The following is a 22281-nucleotide window of genomic DNA, read 5'->3' on the forward strand; positions in this document are numbered from 1 at the left end:
ATAAATTAAATATTAAAAGATAAATTAAACAATATATGATTTAAAATACAATTAAAATATTAAAACATGAAAACATAAAAAAGATTAAAATTATCTGCTAAAATAAGGTTCAGGGATTCAGCTATAACTGTTTAAAGCCTGCCTGAAGAGATGGGTCTTTAGCTTCTTTCGGAAGGATAACAGGGAAGGAGCCATCCTGATCTCCTAAGGGAGAGAGTTCCATAGCCATTGATGATGCTACATCCAGTGGCATGCAGTTATTTCCTTTAAGGAAGTAAAATATTTTTTCGGTAAAGTTGAGTCTTTAAATTTGGTGGCAGCTAGTAAGTGCAAAAGCCTGTGAAGTTCTACAGTTATCAAAAATGCATCTTGCTGGTTTTTATATTTGGAGACATGGATGATCAATTCCTGAATTACAAATACTGGATTAGTATTATTTCCATGCATCCACATGCAGCCCCTTTGATGCTGCTTTACTCGTTTCTCGTTCATATTTTTATGTTTTGTGATGACTCATTCAGATTTGTGCTGTTTCCACAATTTAAAAGTATTTCAAACATAAAAACAAACTAGTTAGGGGACCAATCACGAATATACAGCAAGCATGCAACTGGAATGGCATAACAGTCTTCTACACAAGACCATTCTATCATAACTGACTGTAAAACTACCTCATGAGGGATGAAAAAAACTGCCAGGAAGATACCATTTATAAAGAGTAGTGTATTACAAAGGTGCCCAGGGAAATCTATTCTAGTATCTAGATCACTTTGTTTGATTTGCACATAATTTTTTTCAAGTGGCACATAGTTGGGTCAATCCATTTCTATTGCAATATGCCAAAATTCCTCCTTCAGTGACATTTCATTCTCAGTCTTTCATTACCTTGTTTAATGTCAGATTTCAAATGTTTAATATCAGTAAAGTTTGCCTTCAAGGAGCCACCATGTTTTATTTTGTGTCTTTGTTTTTTGTTTTTGTAGAATTTGTTTAACGTCAGGGTTCACTTTTCACTTTTCCAGCTGACCAGGAATAGGACTTAAGCTCTTCTGGCTCTCTGACCTCTTGTCCTTACTTCCAAAAGTTACCTCTTAAAGCAAGTAGAAAGAATATGCAAACCACCTTGCCCACCATTTGAGTACTCCACCCATAAGTTGCCTGTAGTCTGGGAGGCTATGCATTCCAGCACTTCTTAGTGCCCTACGTCTTCTGTTACCTCTTCTTATCCTGCTCTTCTGTAAACACATTCAAGTTTTAGTATCAACTGCTGGCTTCCATCCTTATGATTATGTCTGATCAACATTTGCTCTAGTGTACTGAATATGGGCCTGCCCAATGAAGTGCAGACCCAGTGTCTGGACTGTATCTCTTTACACTGTGGGTATGGTATAGACAATTGAATTGTCTCTAAATCAAAATTTCCCAAAACTTCAAAACTAGCTGTCACTTCTACCCTACTTATCTTCTTTATGCACTACTTTTCAATATGCAAGATCTTAATTTTTTTATGATGCACAATATTCACTCTAGGCATCTTGCATTTTAAATTAGTTCAGTCTGATTGCCTCCATGTCATCAGGGCCACATCTTGTATTTGAATTTACTTTGCATCTTGGCTGGATATAATTTATGGCCTAGATGTGACTGCCCATGAACTCTTACCAAACTTACTTAGTTGACTTAATTATTCCCAATAGTACTCTAATCTGTGTGAAACACGTTTGATGTTCTGTAATACATTCATTATTATTCATTGCCCATCTAGATAGTTATAATGACTGCCAAGGAAGAAGACTCAAAAGAGAATCTGATTGTGTATCCCATTCTTTTAGAAATGCAATAAACGTAAAGCTCAAAATTATGCCTTTTTTGTAGAAAAACATCTAGTTATTATGTTCATTGGCTGCTCTTTCTCTTGTGAAAAACAGAAAATGATGCATGTCGAAAAGGATGTTTGGTGTTGTTTTTTCTCTGAAGTGAAATCACTCTATTTGTAACCACACCATTCAATACAATCTTCATGGCAGCTACCCTTCCTGGGGACGTAATTAGCATCAACAACAAAGCTGATGCCTATTCTTTTATGATCCTCTAACAACTAGTTCTGCTGTTATCGCCCAGACCAGTATGTCTTTACTGGCCAAGTACTGTATAGTTTGAGCCATGAATATTCACCTTATTTATTCCTAATCATTGCCTCTATATGCTTAGGTTACTGAGTTATTCAACAATGTCTTCTTAATCTGCTTTCTTAATTTCAAAAACCTGCTAAGTCTAACACAGTTTTGTTCATTCAACCTGGCAACTCATCTTGAACAGTATTTTCTAATCTTGCTTCCTTTTCTCCATACTAACTTCAGCCTGGCACTTATTCTGTACCTACAGACTGGACTTCTAAGGACCTTACTTGATCTCCCACTGTTCTACAAAGAAAACCTATAAACTGGTTTCTTACAGGCATGTTGAAAAAATGTAAATGGAATATAAAATATTTGGAGCTATATTCCCTTCTGTATTCATATTGCACTCTTTTTGTTGTGCACTGACAATAATACAGAACCAATAGAAGATGTTGATTACCACAAAATCTAAACTATATTTATTAATACCTTTTTCCTCTGCCAACAGAGCAACCCATACTCATTTACTCATAAGTAAATCCCATGGAGTTCAGTGGAGCTCACTCCAAGCCTTAGAACGGTGAGGTTAACATCATCTATTTGGGAATAGTTTCTCTAGGAACTAGAGAAAAAAAATGCAAGCAGATGAAGAATGGGTTTCAATGCATAAATATGTCAAAAGTGAATTTGGGAACAATGTGATGGCATCTGGCTTGAATTTCTGATACAAAGGAATGAAAACATTTTAAGTAGCTAAAGGTCAACCACACATATTTTATTACGGGACCAAGACTGGCACAAACATTGTGCTAAAGGGTTTTATTTTTTAATCTCAACATTCCAAATTAAAGCATTTAATTTTGTTAACACATTTTTTAAAATTATCTGGTGCAACCCAAGTCCTAAATATGAAATACAAATGGAAACATGCATGGCAATAATTTTAAATTATTCTGTTTGAAAACATGCCATACATTAAGAAAACAAAAGTACTAGTTAATCCGTTTGTCATCTTTAAACTACAACAGAAACAAATTAGACATTTTAGACCTCCATGTCTGTTACACTGAGCTAATAAGCAACACTTTCAAATGGATGTGATTCTTCTGCATGAAAATCCCACCCTATCCTATATTGTACATCTGATAAGTTCAACACACACCCTAATGCAATGTTGCAACCTTTCAGAATATAAATTTGCAGAACAACCCTCAATGCAAAGGGGATATCAGTAACAAGTAAAATTTGTTTCAGTCACCAAGAAATCTAATATTAAAAGCATATAAAGAAACATTTATTTATTAAGCCATTCAATTTCCACTGACCTGCACTTGGCTGTTTGAAGCTAAGTATCTAATTCAGGGAAGGGCTACTACTCCTAAATACATAAATCTGTCTTTTTCTAGCTGTAAAGTATACTCTAAAACAGCTGCACCAGACTCCAGACACTACACAAAGAGCCAGACTTACTGATTTTCTCCTCCTCTCTCCCAAAAGGATAGCAGCAGAGTTGGCCCATGGCATCTGCTATTTAATTTTCTTCCTTGTGCTCTCAGCAGATACCACAGACTGCAAACTAGAGATCGATCTCGAGTGTGAAGCAAAACTGTTCATTCTAATCCGAAGGAGAGAGAAAAGCACTCGCGCATACACACACACCAGGGAGGGAAAGAGAGAAGAAAGCTAGCTATGTGCCTGTGATGAACGAACAAGGCTCCACCTCCCTGTCCTCATGTAAAACGCTTTAGCATGGAGAGTTGAAGAGAAGAGAGAGTTGCATTTGCCATCTGGACTAGGTAATAAGAGTTCTGTTTTAACGAACACATACAGGCAGGCTTTTTACACCTCCTCTGGATAGGGATTTAGAAAATCATAATCATTATGACTCAGCTTATAGTTGCTAGATAAAAATAGTCCTACTAACTTTAGAGCTGAGGAAGTGTTACGACTCAGGTTGCTTTGGCACCTTTTTTCCCCCTGGCTATCTTTGTGCACCTTTAAAAGCTACATGACTGCCACAGATACAACAGGCACAGGTTTTCTCTTCACTACATATTCTGATAGGAACGCCACACTGTTGCATTCTTGCCTGTCATATGCCTTTTAAAAACAAAGGTCTATCCCCAAAAGGAGGCAATCTAGTTTGCATTGGTTAGATATAACTATATATTTTATCTGACTTTTATTTCTTTCCTTTCTTTCTACTAAGTTGAAGCTGAGAAAAAACATAAAATCCTGTTATAATGAAATAAATACAGTGGTGCCTTGACTTACGTACATCCCTACTTACGACCATTTCAACTTACGCCTAGTTCCGGCCGCAAAATTTTGCTTCTCCTTGCGGCCGGAGCTTCCACTTATGAACACAAAAAGGCAGGGGAAAAAGGAGGGAAAACTGTTGGTGGCAAAGAGGCTGCTTCTTTGTACAGCAGCTCTTTCACCCCAACTGTTAGAGCAGGAGTCAGGGAACTTTTTTAGTGTCGACATTACAGTACCCCCTTGATTTGAAAGGAAGGGAGCGGCCACCGCAGCCCTAGGCCAGGCTCAGCCTCCTGGCGCTGGGATGCCGCCACCCCACGCCCCGTCCCCAGAGGAGGCGGGGGGGAATCAAAAAACAACAAAGCACAGAAACATAACCCCCCAGCCCAAACCCACCCTGCAAAGCCCACCCAGAACAGTTTTTAAAAAGCAAAAAGCAGTACTTTACCTTAGCAGGCAGTCCAAAGCCTCCTCCAGTCACACTCACTCGTTGCTGGCTGCAATTCGTCGTGGCTCGGTTGCAGCCGGGGAGTGAGTGCTATTGGAGGAGGCTTCAGACTGCCTGCTAATGTAAGGTACTGCTTTTTGCTTTTTAAAAACTGTTCTGGGTGGGCTTTGCAGGGTGGGTTTGGGCTGGGGGGGATTATGTTTCTGTTTTTTTATTTTTAGTGATTTTTTTTGGCAGCCCTAGCGTGGGACTTGCTCCAATGTTTATTTTGGGGTTTTGTTTTGTTTTTTGCCATCCCAGCACCTTTGGGTGCTGTGTTTATTTTTGGGTGGGGTTTTTTTACAGCGCGTTCCTATGGGGCTTGCATGTTTTTATTTTTTTTTTAATTTGGGGGGTTGTGTTCCCATGCATTCCTATGGGAAATTGTGCTTCGATTTACGACCATTTCAAGTTACGTCCATCTTCTGGAACAGATGATGGTCGTAAGTCGAGGTACCACTGTACTGAAAAACAGAATGCTCCATTATAATCATCTAACAGATTACCAACGGCTGGGAGATGGGTTGTAAGAAAACGCAGGCATTCCAGCATGTTCTCCAGAAATCTTCGGGTAGAAAATTTGGAAATGATAGGATTAAGAGATGGAAAGCATGGCCATGGGTGTTGCTTTCTATGAACAAGGACATAATTACCTATACCTAAGCATTCCAGATAGAGAGACATAAGAAATCTTTACCAGAAAGACTGTAAAGGAGGGCATTCAACAACCTTCCTATACTAAATTGCTCTTACATCCTGCAGCAGGATCAAAAGCTAGAGCTGACAGGATTCGTAGTCCAACAACTTGGTTTAGAGCAGTCATTCTCAATTCTTTTTCTTTTTTTGGCCAAGGCGATAAACATATTATGAAAGAAATATAGGCTGAATCTGGATTGTGTAAGTCACAAAATGAACCTTATAAGGTGCCATGTGAAGAACTGGTTCTAGTCTGTGCTCGCCTTCAAATGTGTCAGGGCCTCCAAGGGGGCCAATATGGTCCTCATTGAGAACAGCGGGTTTAGAGGGCCATAGGCTCTCCTATCTTATGCCTTTGCATAAAATAACACTAAGATCTATGGCCAGATTCAGAAAACTAGTAACTCTCAAATCATTGCCTTTTGTCCATCTACTTAATTCATGATGTAGCATGAGAAATGTGGAGGGAAAGACTTATCTGCCGCTGCTACCTGGTGACACTCTCGATATCAATGAATCTCTTCGTTTACAAGACAAAGTCTAAGTCATAAACCTTTCTTCTTTTTTATAATGACATTAAAATATTAGTCAAATACTGTTGTATCTCTTTCAGTAGAATCAATAAACAACAGAAAAAGGGCATTGTCTTTTAATATTTAATGACACCTGTTTCTTCAAACAATGCCAGCTTATTGATATCTGATGACAGTTTATATATTATTATATATAACAGGGGCAAATTAAAAGTCAATACTGAATGTAGAAGTATTTGTCAACCAAAGTAACAGAATATATAATCACTGATATACACTTTTACCATGAATTTAATTGCTAAACACTATTTGAGAAACATTTTCTTGAACAGGCGATATAACCAAGGCACCTAATTCAAGTCACAGTTAAATCTGAATTTCAGTGCTGGAAGATTTACACTGCAAAACACATTACTGTACGCAGTTGAAACTGAATTACATTACAATTTGAATCAGCTTACATTTTCAATTATTTGATTTTGGGGGCAGGGGGCTGGGAAACACTTCCAAAAATTGTTCAAGTTCTATACTGCAATTCTCCGAACAGAAGCCAGATGTATTTCATATGCTAAATAGCGGGACAAAGAAATACATAAGTTTAAAATGTTTCTTCTGCACAACTGCAAGTTGTTTGAGATTAAGGTAATTCCATGAATCAATAACAAAATCCTACAAATTTGAATTGTACCCTGCTTGATTATAATGTTGTTTGTCATCTGAACTACTTCCCTACTCCAAAAACAGTTTCTATTCAATGAACTTTGAAGACAAGTAAAAACATTTTAAATTTTTAAAAAGGTAGAAATAAACCTTTCCTTCTTTTATACATTTTTGACTAAAGACAACCAGTCACCATGATGCTAAACAAAAAATAGTTTGATAGCAATGTTCATTGTTCCTGAAGTAGTGACCTGCACAACTGTATCTTATTTTAGAATACCTCAGAGGGCTTCGATTGCCAGCAGAGCAGAATCTCTGTGCAATCATGCAGCATCTTCCATAATCTCTGGAGAATCTAGATAACCATCAGATGATGAACAAAGAAATAGAAACCTTCACTTTTTAACAGAAAAGAAAATTGTGTTTTCTATATTTTATTTCTATTCATCTTTGAATCTCGGTTGAATTTAAGACCCGGTTCTTATGCTACAGCACCATCTTATTTATAATCGAGAAAAAGTAGGTTGGGGTTTTTTTTAGTAGGAAAGAACATCCAAGGAAAGGTACTACTTATTTCGCTTAGGATGTCCTCCTCTTGAAGTACCAGATTCATGGATGGATGTTTTTGAAACAATTTTTGGTCTCGGCAGGCTGTGATGCTGATTGTGTCCAGAGATGCCCCAACACAGTTGTAGCCGTAGTCATATCCAAAACAGACTACTACAAAGCACTCTGCTCAAGGATGGCTTTAATTATCAACAACATCATGTGCCATCAGGCCTTGGGGCATGAAAATTTTGACTGGTTCAAAACAGAAAAAAGAATATTTTGCTGAATCTTTCACCTTACACTACCTATCATTCATGGGTCCGTAACTGACTTCCAAGTTTTTTCAAAGTGCTCACGAATACCCATAGATCCCTAAACTGTTTGGAACCACAGTAAAGCACTGTGAGATCTTTCCTGGCTCTCATCTATTCACCTAATTGCTGTCTCTGAACACTAGCTGAGGAGCATTTGCTGGGTACAAAGTGTGAAGTACTTCGGATCCAATTGTTCAGTGCAGTGTAGTGCAGGGGTCCCCAACCCCTGGTCAGTGGCCGTTCTGTGGCCTGGGGACACAGAGACTGATCTCCCCCCGCATGCATGCGAGTTCGTGCTCCCGCCCCTTCGCGCATGCACACAAGTGCACCTGCGCAAGCACCCCTATCCCTTCATGCATGCATGTGCGTGCATGCCCGCACAAGTGCGCCCCTTCATGCATGCATGCAAGGGGGGTGCCCCGCTTTCCCTGCACAGAGACTCTGTCCGCCCCCAACCGCAGTGTCATAAAGGTTGGGGACCACTGGTGTAGTGGATACAGTGATGGACTAAGAGTGCAACTAGAGGGTCGAATTATCCCGGCCTGGATTGGTCTTGTTCATACTAAACAGCTGCTTTGAGGTGTAGGATGTCAATCTTAAGAGTAGGGATGCCTTACAACACTAATTACATTTAAACAAGGGATACCTGTACACTCGACTTAGAATTACCAGATTCCCTCATTAGTTCGGCCCTTTGTTGTCTGTTAGGAACCCAATGTATGAGGCTGATAAGGTCACAACAGAGGAAGTGCTATTCACTGCTATCTCTTCATATTATTTGACAGATGACTTACTACTTGAACCTTTACGTCAATATGTTTGATGACTTGCATCTGTGCAACTAAATTGCCTAAACCAAAATAATTTGTACAAAGCTTTGTGATGTGATATGAAAGCTATCTCTGTGGGTATGTGCCACAACATAATTTAGGACAATGTTTGCCTAAAAGCAGTTTATTGTTATTAAAAATATTAATCAATGTTTTATTTATTACACCTGACATGTTAGAGAAAATTAACATATACAATATGTAAGAATCTACTCATATTGACTGTTCCCAAAGGGAATGGCAAAAGCCTCAACACTGGTTTGAAAGTCTAGCCCCCGTGGTTAGAGTCACCTCTCTACAAACTCTGTATGGTAAGCAGATGTGAAACAGGTATGGGAAGAAGAGAGAGACCTCCTGCTTCTTTTAAATATATATACATATACTTTGAATAACGTAAAGTAGCTTTTCTATTTGTTACAATATACAACTAATCTCATAATAATGAAGCCAATCAGCTATTCTGAAATACTCTTCATGTCTATGTGATGGTTCGGTATGCCTCCCTCCCATTTGTCCAAATAAAATGGCAGATGGTTTTAACTCAAAATCATGATTGTCTTTTATTTCTCTTGATAAAGGAAAAACTTCTTTTAACGAGGCTTGCTTTAACTTCTCCTGAGATGCCAACAGGGTGTGCAGGGGTGTCCATAACTCTGGTTCAAACGGGTTTAAAGATTTTAAGTCCCAAGATCCCGCTAGAAAGGGGTCTTCCTCTATTCCTTCAGGTTTGACCCCTTCGTCTCTTAGTAATGGGGAGGTCTTGTTGCCATCCTCGTCTCTCCATACCAGATGTCTCTCACCTGTGAGCTGTCCCCATAGCCCTGGAAGAACATCATCATCCTCGCCTCCTTGGCATGCTCTTCACTCCTCTGCTTCTCTGGCCACCGTTTCTCTCCCCCCCCCCTCAATTGCCTCCTCCACTCCTTCGCCTCAGACTCTCCCCAGTAAGATGGGTGCTGGGGAAGTCCTAGTCTCTGGCGATAATCCGCCTCTTTTCTGGGCACCTTTACTTGTTCCCATTTCCCAGTCCACAGGTCCTCCACCCAAATAAGCTCCCAGCCACCTGGGATGGTGTCGTCCTCCCTAATTATAATCCCCATTCCCGCCTCAGCCATGGACCTCCCCCTTTCTCCCCGCCAATTCTTCTTCTGTCTGGGTGGCTACTGTCAGGCCCCACAGGCTTGTCTCCAGCTCCCGGGGGTATTGGTGGCAGAGTAGTCTGTACCTCTTTGGAGGCTCTACCAGAGGACGGCACTCCGACGAGAGCCTCTACTCTCTCGACTCGTTTATCACAGTCTCTCATTCTGAGTACACACCAATGGCCATAATGAGGATTGGGAGTTAAATTTAAAACAAATCTCTTCAGATATGAAAATAATAACAGTAAAAATGGTATTAACAATAAAAATGGTATGTTATATCGTAACTTACTGAGGCATCAAAATAATTAACTTCCTAGCTGCAATTTGTGAGAAAAATGCTACTAGTTTCAATTTGCCTTTTCTTTTACACTTAGTTTGTTATATAAATATACCAAGCAGGCACTTTTGGATTTTTTAGAAGTGTTCCTTAATACTTGTGTTTACATAATAACTGAGGACAAAAGGATCCACTTGGAAGGACATTGTGTGATGTTCTCTGAAAAATGCTGGGCAGCTTAATGAGAATTTAAAGAGATCTTAAAATGATAAGAATGACCTGGTCTATTTCAAAACCTCAGGCTCTTTCTTTACAGCTCTGTCTTCTTCTCACACACTGACCTTCAAATATCTCCCTTGAAACATGCGGAAAGCATAACATTTCCTCTCTACTCACACAAAACTCTCCTAATTTCCCTTCCAGCAGTTTTAACTCCTGGTTATGTATTATTACTGTACTTTTTTTTCTTTTTCAGCCTCATCAGGACACGTACTGTACTAATGGCAATAAATTTAGACTAATGCAGTTGCAAAAACAGGCAATACCTTGTACTGTAGATGAAATAATGAAGGATTTAAAACAGCAACATTTCCTCAACAATTTCAATAATATTCCACACCAGCCAGTACAATGCAGAAGAATTAGATGCTAGACCTTTAAGGGGGAGATAGAGAAAAGATAGTACTACTTGACTATAGGAAGTGTGCATTTTGTTTTGAAATGCTTGCCCCAAACTACTCTTCAGGTACAAAAAACCAAAAAAATTTCAAACTGCAAGAGGATTTTTCATTATTATTTGTCAAATGAAGCTCTAGAAAATCTAGTCACTTTTTGCAGTCTGAAGTAAGGCTGTCCATTCTTCATCATCTATTACCATTAAATATGTGCTTCATTCTATAATTTCCATGCGTACACTAGGCCAAGTAGTTCCATACAAAGAGCAAAGGTATTCAATAATCCTGAGGCATGCGCCACAGGTATGTCTACTTAATCTCAGAAACTCTACCTTGATCCACATTCTTAACAATACATATGAGGACAGCTTCAGGATGAACCTTGCTACAACAACAACAACAACAACAGCAGCAGCAGCAGCAGCAGCAGCAGCAGCAGCAGCAGCAGCAGCAGCAGCAGCTCTGGAACCAAAGGTATGATGGGCAAATGAAACACATAAACCCCAAAGAGAACAGGAACTGATGAATTAAGAATCTATCCAGGACTGGTGAGATTAGAAGTGAAGACAAACAAACTCATTGAAGAGACAATGGTACAGATAAATGTCAGAAGCTGTTTATTAATGTGAATAGACATATGAAACTGGATTTGCAACTGCAGTTGTATGGTACAGAGGTTGTCTTGCAATGTTTGTACTCCGAGTGGTCTTCTATGCATTTACATAAATAGTGCAGAGCCACCACCACACCTTTTGGGACTTTCTAAACTGCGAGTTTTGACTGTTGGTCCACATCTCACATGCGACTGTGCATGTTCCAGTGTGCCTTTCCTTCAGTTTATGAATTCAGATGGCACAGTAACAAAGAACAGTTAAGTTCATGTGCCAAAGAGGGAAGGAGGGTGAATTGTGTGAAAACACTGAAGACCAGTGGGTGAACAAGCCTCACAAACGCAACCTATTTTTCTTCATTGTGGTCTCTATGCATTCATGAAGACTAATAAACTTACCTCAGAAAGGATGTAGAGGCAGGTGGGAAGGCATGTGAACTAACAGTAACACCTCAGAGAAAATGGTATTCCTTGTTTAAAATAATATTAATACTGAGTACTATCTATTTCAGCTACCTTTGATTCTTATAAGTAGAAAGCCATCATGGTTTCACCTTGAAATGGAAAGTATCATTTAGCTTTCAATTCAAATAGAGAGAAAGCACTCTTTAAGTGCCTTATTTTCCATTAAATTTGGCTCATCAGGAAGGAATATAGGCAGATTATGTATGGAACAGTGTCTTTTAGCCTTAGCCTCTCAGATTAATTCTTCAGAAGAGCAACTTCAATATGCAATTAAAGTTTTAATTTATTAATCTATCATGTTCGCAGGGCTGGTGTTATAAATTCAAGCAGTGTTCACCGCTCCTCATTTAATCTGACGTTTTTTACAAAATCTATCAGTTGAGGAAGGAGTAATATTATGAGAATAAGTTTCAAAGCTATGCCCAGAATACTAAAACAAAATCTTTTAAGAGAAACCATACGCAGAAGGTTTGTGCAACATTTTCTCCCTCTGCCCAGCTATACTTCATGCACCCAGTTTTGCAACCAAAGTGTGATTAGCAACATGAAAGAGAGCTTGCCAGCAGGGTGGAGTGGGGGACATGCTGTTGTCCCAATACAACTGCATAAGTAAACAAGATATTGATTCATCCATGGCATTGTAATCATGTTCAGAACTCTCAAATCTGTAAAAATTCCAGGTATAATAATCTTAGAATAATAAAACTACAAACCTGGGAGGGACCCTATGGATCATCATAATTTTAAAATGATTGGGAAGGTAAGTAAACATGTTAAAAAACTTATCCACTTTTGGCAAATGTGGAAAAGCTTAGAAGTATACATTATTCTTACCTATTGTGATGGACGACTCACAGTGATAGTAGCCATTGGGTTGCTTTTTTTTCAACATGGAGCAAAGATCTAGACGCTTCAAGGACTCATCTCCAAAATAATGGTTTTTAAAACTTTCAAACCAAGTTGGATCAATTTTTTTCACTCCCTTTAAATATGAAAGAAAAAGCACATGGTCAGAAGAGGGGACATACAGTGTTTAAAAAACAAGAAGACTGGGTGGTTAATAACCTAGTTTATGAATCCAATTCTGCAACAGTGATACATGAACAGAATTCCATAGCCAAATTGTGTCTACCAGTTATAGGTCACTTTAGCTAGATTATAATGCATGTTACCACAGTGTAATCCTATGATCAGAACATAGTAAAAATTTCTGTTATAAAATGGTATAAACAGCAACCTGGGATGGAGCAAGAGGTCACCATTACTGTTTGCCTCTGATCATTTTAAATCAAATGTAAGGATGTGTCAAATACTTTTTAACTAAAGTACTGTGTACATAGATGGCTATACATAAATAAATAAGGTGTAAATGAAGAGTACTGTACTAATCATTACCTTAGAATACATAACAGCAAATAGAAGAATGAGATACCAAATGAGTCTTTAAAATCTTAAAAAGCAAAATGAAACACTAGCTCAGAAACAATTTGAATGAATTTGCAACCAATTTATCTAATGGATAAATACAAAATACATGCATATCACATATGTACTACTGATACACATTTAGCTTGGGCATATAAATTAATAGAATGGGGGAGACCAAAAGGATTAATCTGTTTTAAGAGACTTAATTCTCAGTATAGCCCCTCCTCTGAGTTGTGATCAATCATTACGTAAATGTAATTCAGCTTTATTATTTCTTCAAGCACTTATTGAGTTTTGAGGAAGTGCTTAGGCCCAAGCAATGACTTCAGAATATGATCACAAAGGAAAATGCAGTTTTCTTGCTGTACAAAATATATTCTGCTTTTCCTCTTTCATAAAATGTCACTGACATCTAGTGGTAAATCATCTGAACTACACATATGTAGTCTTGGTTCTCACTCTTGCAGTGTGAGATGTCAACAGACTAGCTTGTAAGAAAACACAGGTAAATCTCTGGAGAATTTTTCTCCACATAGAATCCCAGAATCATAGGAATTTTTAAAAGCTCTAATTAAGGATGCTAATTAATGTAATTAATGTAAAAAAAATTAAAAATGGACATTTGATAGGGATTGGCATAAATCCCTTTATGTGGCATCTTATCTGCACTGAGGGCATTAAGACACACTTAATCTGAGGACTTTGAACACTGGAGTTCCCAAAGATCTGCTGTGGAAAAAAGAATGGTTTTCAGGTCCAGAGGGAAGTACCAGGAACACTGCATTTACCAGGGAGAATAGGTAAGTCCAGCTCCTGAAGCCGCTACCCAGAGCAGAGGTGAGGCCCCTGGAGCCTTCCAGACACTTCAGGTGACGACTCCTTCACACTGGCTCCATGAAACAATAGCGCAGCAGATGGATAGGTAGAAGCATTTGGAAGGCGAACGCCTTCCTCCACATTCTTGATTTACAACCGTGACATGCTCATGGAGGCGTGAATTATTTTATGTTAGGGAAACACAGATATTTAAACTGCCAACTTCCCTCAGCAGCAGTTTCAATATCTCAGCACCAGAAACAGCTGCATCCTGAGGCACTTCTGCTTCTCCCTTCATGCTCCCCTCAGCATTTTTTTTACAGCTCTCGGACAGGAATTTCTGTGTGATGGGATGACACAGAAGAGATCTATTTGGTAAAAAATAGGAGATCAAGCTTCTCCCCTCTTCACAAGAATAGCCTCTATGGACACCTTGGTCCATTCATATTCTCACAGTCCAATGTTAATGCATTAAACAGAGAGAGAGAGAGAGAGAGAGAGAGAGAGAGACAGACAGACAGACAGACAGACAGACAGACAGACAGACAGACAATAGCAGGGCAAGAGAGAGTGCATTAATTAATTAATAAAAGAGTAGCATATTCATTATCTGCCTCCCTTACTCATCCTCTCATTTTAATGCTGGTTAAAAGAACAGTAAGTGACTATTCACTTGCTTTATGTGACATTCTATCCAAGCACTCCTTTTGGGTTTCTCTTTCTTTTCATCCAACTTTTAAAGAGTTTCATTATGACAGCTTTCTTCTCTTCAGATCGTTATCCCCATGTCTCCAGGGGAAGGAGAGGCTGACAAGGGTGAGAGGACCTTGGCACACACACACACACACACACACACACACACACGGCTCCTACCCCGTGGAGAAAAGTAACAAAACAGCAACGTGCAGAGAGATCACCATTATCACAGTGTGCATGCCGTGGGTGGAAAGGGGAAAGCTGGTATAAAGGAGAGTTCCTAAAGCCGGTATTATAGAGTTTCAACCTTTTTTATTTATTTTTTTAATGTAAGGTTCATATTCTTTACGGTTCAAGCAGAAAGCAAGGGAAAATGGCTGCAGCATTCCATGGCCCCTCAGAACTCAAAGTCCATTATAACACATTTAATTATTTTATTTGGCATTTGAGACTTTTAAACATCTAGGATGACAGTTGACCAACCAATAGGATCAAGGCTTCAACATGAAATATTTTCAAAGACTAGGGTTGGCTGGAAGTGTTTAAATTCTGTGGGGAAAGGACAGAGCATGCAAATCTTCCATAATTCTACAATATTCTGTAACTGTCATTTACAGATTGTTTGTTAACAAAAGCTTTTCCCCCTCCCCCAGGTCAGTAAAAACACAGTGTATACAACATGAATAGTTAAAACATGAGGAGAAATAAATAGCATAGATTTGGGAAAATTAATAAAATCTAGAATGAGCAGAAACAGGCTAACACAGTGATACAGAATGTATTAGGACTCAATAAGAATGAGCCAAGATTAAAACATAGCCAGTGCTGATCTACATGGATGATACATTTACTTCAAAAAAAAAATTAACTGTTAAAATCGTAAATTTATATTATATTTTATATCATTTTGTTTTTTTAATGTAAAACTGTATATTTTAAAACTGTTTTTATCTTCTAAATTGTGAGCCGCCCAGAGTAGACTATGTCTAGATGGGCGGCATATAAATGCAATAAATAAATAAATAAAAATAAATACATACTTATAACAGGAAACTGCAGGAAGGCAACTGTTCTTGAAAAATATTGATTGTGTAGTTTATTATACTATGCTATTTTGCAGAGATGGGAAGGAATAGGTTAAAGTTACACTATTACTTTTAACAAGAGGTGTTCACTTGTAATTAGGGCCTAAGAGAGTAAACAGCATTAATGCTTTTGGTGTAATGAGTGATCCTACTTTTTTAAGAAGTTATTTTAAGAGCATTTTAGAAGCATTCTGTCAGCAATTTTTTTAAGTTTTATGTCATTCTCTCTCGAAAAATCCATAGTATGGCAAGAGGTGGATGAAAAAGTAGTACCCTTGGATCCTCCTCAGATGTCCACCTCTGGTATTAAGAATGCTGGAGGGATTACAGTGAAGTGACTGGGAAGTACAATATAGGCGTGAGATAATCTGCTGCTCCAATATATGACTAAAACTAAAGATAACATTTCCACTTCCTGCTATAAATATTGACAAAAAACAACCTTTATTAAGTAAAACCAAAACGACTATATAGATCAACAGTTAAATTTACAGGTCATGTGATTTATTCCAGAGCGCCACATTTCACTAGCTCTTTATACAATGTATTCATTCCCTCCTTTATCAGCATGCCAGGTAAAAGTATACTTCAAATTATTGTGTGAGAACAACAGACATACTGTACATCTTTTTGTTACATAACAAAAATGTAGAAGCCTCACAAAATTGCCCTCAGTGAAATTGCTTTTTGAATTTCAAAGGAAACTTCCACAGGCATCAGGGAAAATCCCTTAAAATACTAACAACTGCATAGAGGTGACTTGCTGGAACTGTGACAAGGAGACAAACAGTTATATTTCCTCTCCCCACCACCACAGTCCAAAGGCTACTTCACAGCTGCTACTTACCTAATAAAAAATTACATATGACTTGCAGTCATGTAATGAATTAAAATTTTAATTGTATATTTATTGGGTTTTTAGCTGTACTTATACAGTGGTGCCTCGCTTGATGACAATCCATTCTAGCAAAATCGCTGTACAACGAAATCGTCATCAATCAAAGTAAAAAAACCATTAGGATGCATTAAAAACCGGTTAATGTGTTCTAATGGGTGAAATACCTCATCGTCCAGCGAAGATCCTCCATAGGGCGGCCATTTTCCGGTGCCTGTAAAGCGAAAAAGCCCTCCTAAACACAGCAGGGAGCCATTCTGCACAGCGGGCAACCATTTTGAAACCCGACAATCAGCTGTTTTCTGATCACCATTAAGGGAAAAATCGGTTCCTGAAGCAGGGAACCTATCATCACCAAGCAAAAAAAGCCCTTTGAAACATCGTTTTGTGATCGCAATAGCGATCGCAAAAACATCGTCGTGAAGCAATTTCATCGTATAACAAGGTAATCGTCAAGCGGGGCACCACTGTATTTTAATTATTGTGAGCCGCCTTGGGCTTCCTCCATGAGAGAAAGGCAGTATAGAAAATAAATATATAAATAAATTTGATCATAAAAGCAATCATGAGAAGACACTTCATCTGTTCCACTAATGTCCCTTTCCCCAGGAATTCTGACACTAAGAGTGTGCATGCACAGCACTTGTAGGTTGAATTTTACCTCACATCTGCCCATGGTTTTGTTTTTGCTTTTTTTCCATTTCTAGTGCATTGAAAACAATATGGATGGTTTCTAAATGAGTCACAAACATGCACAAAGTTAAGTGTGCTTTTGGAATCAGTCAGTACAAGTATACTGTTATTTATTTTATTTTCATTTAAGAAGGTTTTATCACACTTCTAAATAGCAAAGTCAGAGACTGAAGTTAGATGCCTCTCTTGCCAATACCACGGTTAATCAAGTACCCACTGTCTTCTACAAGCAGTCTCCAGTGTTCTACAGGTCTTAAATCCCACACTGGAATCCATAAAAAAGGGGGAAAAATAGCCAATGTGAGTGAAAGGAAAATGTATACATTAAGACAAAAGCTAGTTATATAAGAAATGAGAAAAGTGATACAATAGATTTGGAGATTGGCAATAACTCACAAGGGGGCAGTAATGTGAATAATATTCAAAAACAAACCATTAACTACAACATTCTTATTTTCACAGCCAAACAGCTTCCATAATTTTGAAAAAAAAGAGCACTACTGCTATGCTTGCTACTCACTGCCAGCCCCAGTCACCACCTATAATCGAACAAGAAGATGAACAAGAACAGTCCGAAGTTTACATGTGTGTTTTGTGGTACGGAGGAAAGCTGGGGGTTGCATATTATGACACTGCAGATTGTTCAATCTACCTCATGTCTGACTTACCAGATAATGAAGACCTGAAGCTGCTCCAAAAAGTAGTCAATGAGGTACTTCCCAAATACATATTAAGCAGTGCTAAACAAGATTACAACATAGCAAAATTCCTAACCAATATAAGCACCTTTACAGGAAATGAACAGTGTAGAGGAAAGCCAGAGGTTGTCCTCTACCCAAATATGGATTTTGGCTTAGAAGTAAGCAAGCAAAGGATCCTCTCTCGGCAATTCCCCTTTATCCCTTCTCATGTGACAGCAACTGAGAAAATCCTCTATTTGTCCTCCATTATTCCTTTTGAGAGCTCACTTGTGGTAAGAGCACTAGGAGGTCTGCTGAAGTTCCTTGACAGAAAAAGGCCTGGAGTGGAACTGGAAGACAGACATACTGCTGTCCCAATACTAGCCTTTAAAAAGTTTGTATTGACAGATATCGTAAACATGGATCAAGATACTTACTATGTCCTGCAGATATTTAAAAGTGAAGTGCATCCTTCTGTGTACAAACAAGCCAGTGGCAAAAAAGAAGGACTCAGCTTATACGGAATTCTAAACCACTGTAGGTGCAACTGGGGAGAAAAACTAATGAGACTGTGGTTTATGAGGCCCACCCGTGACCTGCAAGTTCTAAACAAACGCCTGGATGTTATCCAGTTCTTCTTGTTAGCTCAAAATCATGAAACAGTTCTCACCTTACAAGACTGTCTCAAAAATATTAAAAATGTACCTCTCATTCTTAGGCGGATGGCTCTTTCTAATACAAAGGTGAGTGACTGGCAGGCACTGTACAAAACTGTTTACAATGCAGTGTGTCTCAGAGATACATGTCGCTCCCTGCCCAGTTCTATTGAACTATTCCAGACTATTTCACAGGTCTTCACTGATGATTTGCACTATATTGCCAGCCTAATCAGCAAAGTAGTAGATTTTGAAGGCAGCATCTCAGAGAACCACTTTACTGTAAAGCCAAATGTAGATCCTACAATTGATGAAAAGAAGCGAAAGTTAATGGGGCTATCGGACTTCCTTACTGAAGTGGCCCGAAAAGAATTGGAGGATTTGGATAACAGAATTCCATCCTGCAGTGTTATTTATATCCCCTTAATAGGATTCTTACTTTCTATTCCACGTCTGCCCACCATGGTGGACAAGAATGACTTTGAGATTGAGGGTCTGGATTTCATGTTTTTGTCAGAAGAAAAGCTACACTACCGGAGTAACAGAACAAAAGAACTAGACAGCTTGCTTGGTGACCTCCATTGTGAAATAAGAGATCAAGAAACACTGATTATGTATCAACTACAGACTAAGATTCTGGAAAAGTCTACAGTACTCAGCGATGTAATTGAATACATAGCACAGCTGGATGTGCTGTTGTCCCTGGCAGTGATAGCTCGAGAGAATGGATATACCCGGCCCCATTTTTCTCATTCCCACATGATCCATATCAAGGATGGAAGGCATCCTCTGATGGAGTTATGTGCAAAGACCTTTGTGCCCAACTCAGTGGACAGCAGTGAAGCCTATGGGCGAATCAAGATCCTCACTGGGCCTAATTCCTCTGGAAAGAGTGTATATCTGAAACAGGTAGGTCTTATTACATTTATGGCCCTGATTGGCAGCTATGTCCCTGCCACTGAAGCTGAAATAGGAGCAGTGGATGGAATCTATACCAGGATCCACAGCAGAGAGTCAGTATCTCTTGGACTGTCCACATTCATGATTGATCTTAACCAAATAGCCAAGGCAGTGAACAATGCTACTGAAATGTCTCTGGTGTTAATTGATGAGTTTGGCAAAGGTACAAATACAGTGGATGGTCTCTCACTTCTGGCTGCTGTGTTAAGGCACTGGATTAAACAAACTACACAGTGCCCACATATTTTCGTTGCTACTAATTTCCACAGCCTGGTGCAGCTGAAGCTCCTGCCTGACACTCCTCTTGTGCAATATCTGAACATGGACACCCACCAAGACGGAGATGAGCTTGTGTTTTTCTATCAGTTAAAAGAAGGTGTGTCCACCGTCAGCCATGCAGCCAATATAGCAGCTTTGGCTGGCATGCCTCCTAAAGTGATTGAGCGAGGAGTAGAAGTATCAGAACTGCTCCGTAATGGAAAATCCATACAACCTCCTGACCATTCCTTGAGAGAGAAACAGCTGCAGAGTTGTAAATCCCTAGTAGACAAATTCCTCTCCCTAGATCTTGATAACCCACAACTGGATTTAAGGGAGTTTATGAATCAAGAGGTGCTACCTTCTTCAGCCTCTTCATTGTGACCAAATAAAACAGCATGGTATGTACCAAATTCCTGAGTAACAGCTTCTGCTTGGAAATTTAGGAGATCAGTTCTTACTCAAGTGAATTCATTGACACATGTCCAAAAAGCCTGGACAACTTGTGATTCATTAAACAAAGTGCAACCCTCATCAGCCACATATTATGCCCTACTAAGGGTTTGACGCTTTTCTCGCCTACTCCATTCTGTAAGTATCTGGCAGGAAATAAAATATGGACATTTATCAAGGCCTTAATGAGACTAAATACGGCAACTTCTTGGTAAATCACAAGTTGTGCATGCCCAGTATAAAAGGTGAAAAATTTATAGCAGCAGGCACCACAGATGAAAATTAGTTTCCACATTTCCCACTTAATTTGTGCTAGCAATAAGAAAACAGTTATTCTGTAACAATGTAAAAACTATTTAAACTCTAGTCCCCTAATTAACAACAAGAGGGAAAAAGAATTTAGTAGGATGGTAAGTGTAAGCTAAAAACACTTGGGGAGAAAGGCCAAAAGGAAAGGATGATTAATACAGTTCATATTTGAATGCAGAAAAATGCTAATAGTTTTGGTGTTCTTGGCATATCAAGCCAAGATGCAGCCTTTCCTTTTCCTGCTGAAAAAATTAAGGTAATGGGAACATTCTTAATAGGAACAGAACACATTTAATAAGATTCCTTGAAAGAAAAGGATAAAATTGCAGACATAAAGTACTAATAAATAATATATCAATTGTATCAGTAACGAAAATTAGGATTTAAAAACTGATTCAATGAAGTTAATAAAATATGAATATTTTCTGAGTTTTTTTATTTTCTATTTCCTCAGTTCTGCCTATTCTTGTTCAGTTTGACAGAATATTTCAGTTCAGAATTTTGAAATAAATATGATTGTATGTAAGCTGGAAAATAAGTAAAATGTTATTTTTAAAGCTTTAAATGCCTTATGTGTACTTACTTAACTTAGAAAAATAACAATACCAAACAGATTACATAAAATTGAAAATTATTGTTATAAAAGAAAAATATGGCAAATTAAAATCTGTATCTCAACATTCACTAACATTTTTGAAGAAAGAGAAGTTATTCAAACATTAACAAACAGAGAAGGTATATTTCGATACACAATTTAATGTAGCATTGAGTGCAGACACCTGCCACCAGGAAGTACGGGATGAGGCAAGTGGACGTATGCAATGTCAGCAGGCTGGCAAACCCTTAAGCAGTCGCATTTCACAAATACAATGGGCAAAATCCTGTTGCCTAGAGTTATGGTGGTATAAACTAGATCCAATGCCAGAAATAATAAATTTAAGTGAACAGAAAGCTCCCTATCCTCTTCAGGTTCAGAGGTACCCTAAACTCCCTTCTGTTTTGGAGAACCTTTAATAGTCAAAAACTGCTGCTGGATTACTGCCATCTAGATTGAGACCACCATTTTTTACTATTAAAGCCTTCTCTCTATCCTCTCTGGCCCTGAGGCTTCCTCAAGGCAAAAGGGAGCCCTAGCTAGGTACGTAGCTAGGAAATTATCAGTTAATTTAAATTAATTGTTTCCTAACCCAGATTTCATTTACACTGGCATAACTTTACGGAACAGGATTTTGCCCAGTGATTGCAAAGGGCTTGGATGGGATGGGTTATAAAATCTGTGGTTGATTTAAAACCGTTTCAACAATTATTACTGTTTATTATAGAGCTTTCCCAACCGCGGAGATGCAGTAAAAAATCCACAGATCCCTGCAGTCCCATGCTTGCTGAAAATCTGTTCAGGAGGTGGGGGGGGAATACTTTACAACAGAACGGAAAGTGGTACAATACTGCAAAGAAAAGGCAGACCAGTGAAAATGACCTCTCCTCTGAATCAATATCATTTTTCTGATCAGACAACTCAGGATCTAAGTCAATGTTAAGAAATATATTTTAAAAAATTGATAATCATAGAATTTCTAAAATCATTATGTTTCCATTCTAGAAGATGCACTGAATCATTAGGAGTTAATGACCATGCTATTAACTGACAGCATCAACTTCCTTACAATGTAGTTTCTCAAACTGGCCAATTTAAATCTTATAATGTAGTTTCTCTAGTGTGACAACCTATTCTGCCC

General features: G+C 38.5%; 2 protein-coding genes across 8 annotated transcripts in view; one reads left to right on the forward strand and one right to left on the reverse strand.

Moving 5' to 3' along the window:
- The window catches only part of AKAP7 (A-kinase anchoring protein 7), an 84835-nt gene that overhangs the window by 15756 nt on the left and 46798 nt on the right, over positions 1 to 22281 (reverse strand). For 5 of the 7 annotated variants that reach the window (XM_020790692.3, XM_020790691.3, XM_020790690.3 and 2 more), the window contains exon 7: positions 12451 to 12598. In XM_020790692.3, the coding sequence (XP_020646351.3) occupies positions 12451 to 12598 (148 nt within the window). Of the gene's footprint in view, positions 1 to 12450; positions 12599 to 13832; positions 14201 to 22281 lie in introns of all 7 variants that reach the window. The other 2 variants (XR_013540625.1, XR_013540624.1) reach the window with 1 other exon arrangement.
- On the forward strand, positions 8023 to 22273 carry MSH5 (mutS homolog 5). The gene has a single exon (XM_078383345.1). The coding sequence runs from the start codon at positions 17735 to 17737 to the stop codon at positions 20165 to 20167; it is 2433 nt and encodes an 810-aa protein (XP_078239471.1). The 5' UTR covers positions 8023 to 17734; the 3' UTR covers positions 20168 to 22273.

Source organism: Pogona vitticeps, chromosome 1, assembly GCF_051106095.1.
Source record: "Pogona vitticeps strain Pit_001003342236 chromosome 1, PviZW2.1, whole genome shotgun sequence".
NCBI classification, from domain to species: domain Eukaryota; kingdom Metazoa; phylum Chordata; class Lepidosauria; order Squamata; family Agamidae; genus Pogona; species Pogona vitticeps.

Bases quoted from the DNA above. Each gene is read 5' to 3' on its own strand.
- MSH5 (XM_078383345.1), top strand. From the start codon at position 17,735: ATGCTTGCTACTCACTGCCAGCCCCAGTCACCACCTATAATCGAACAA.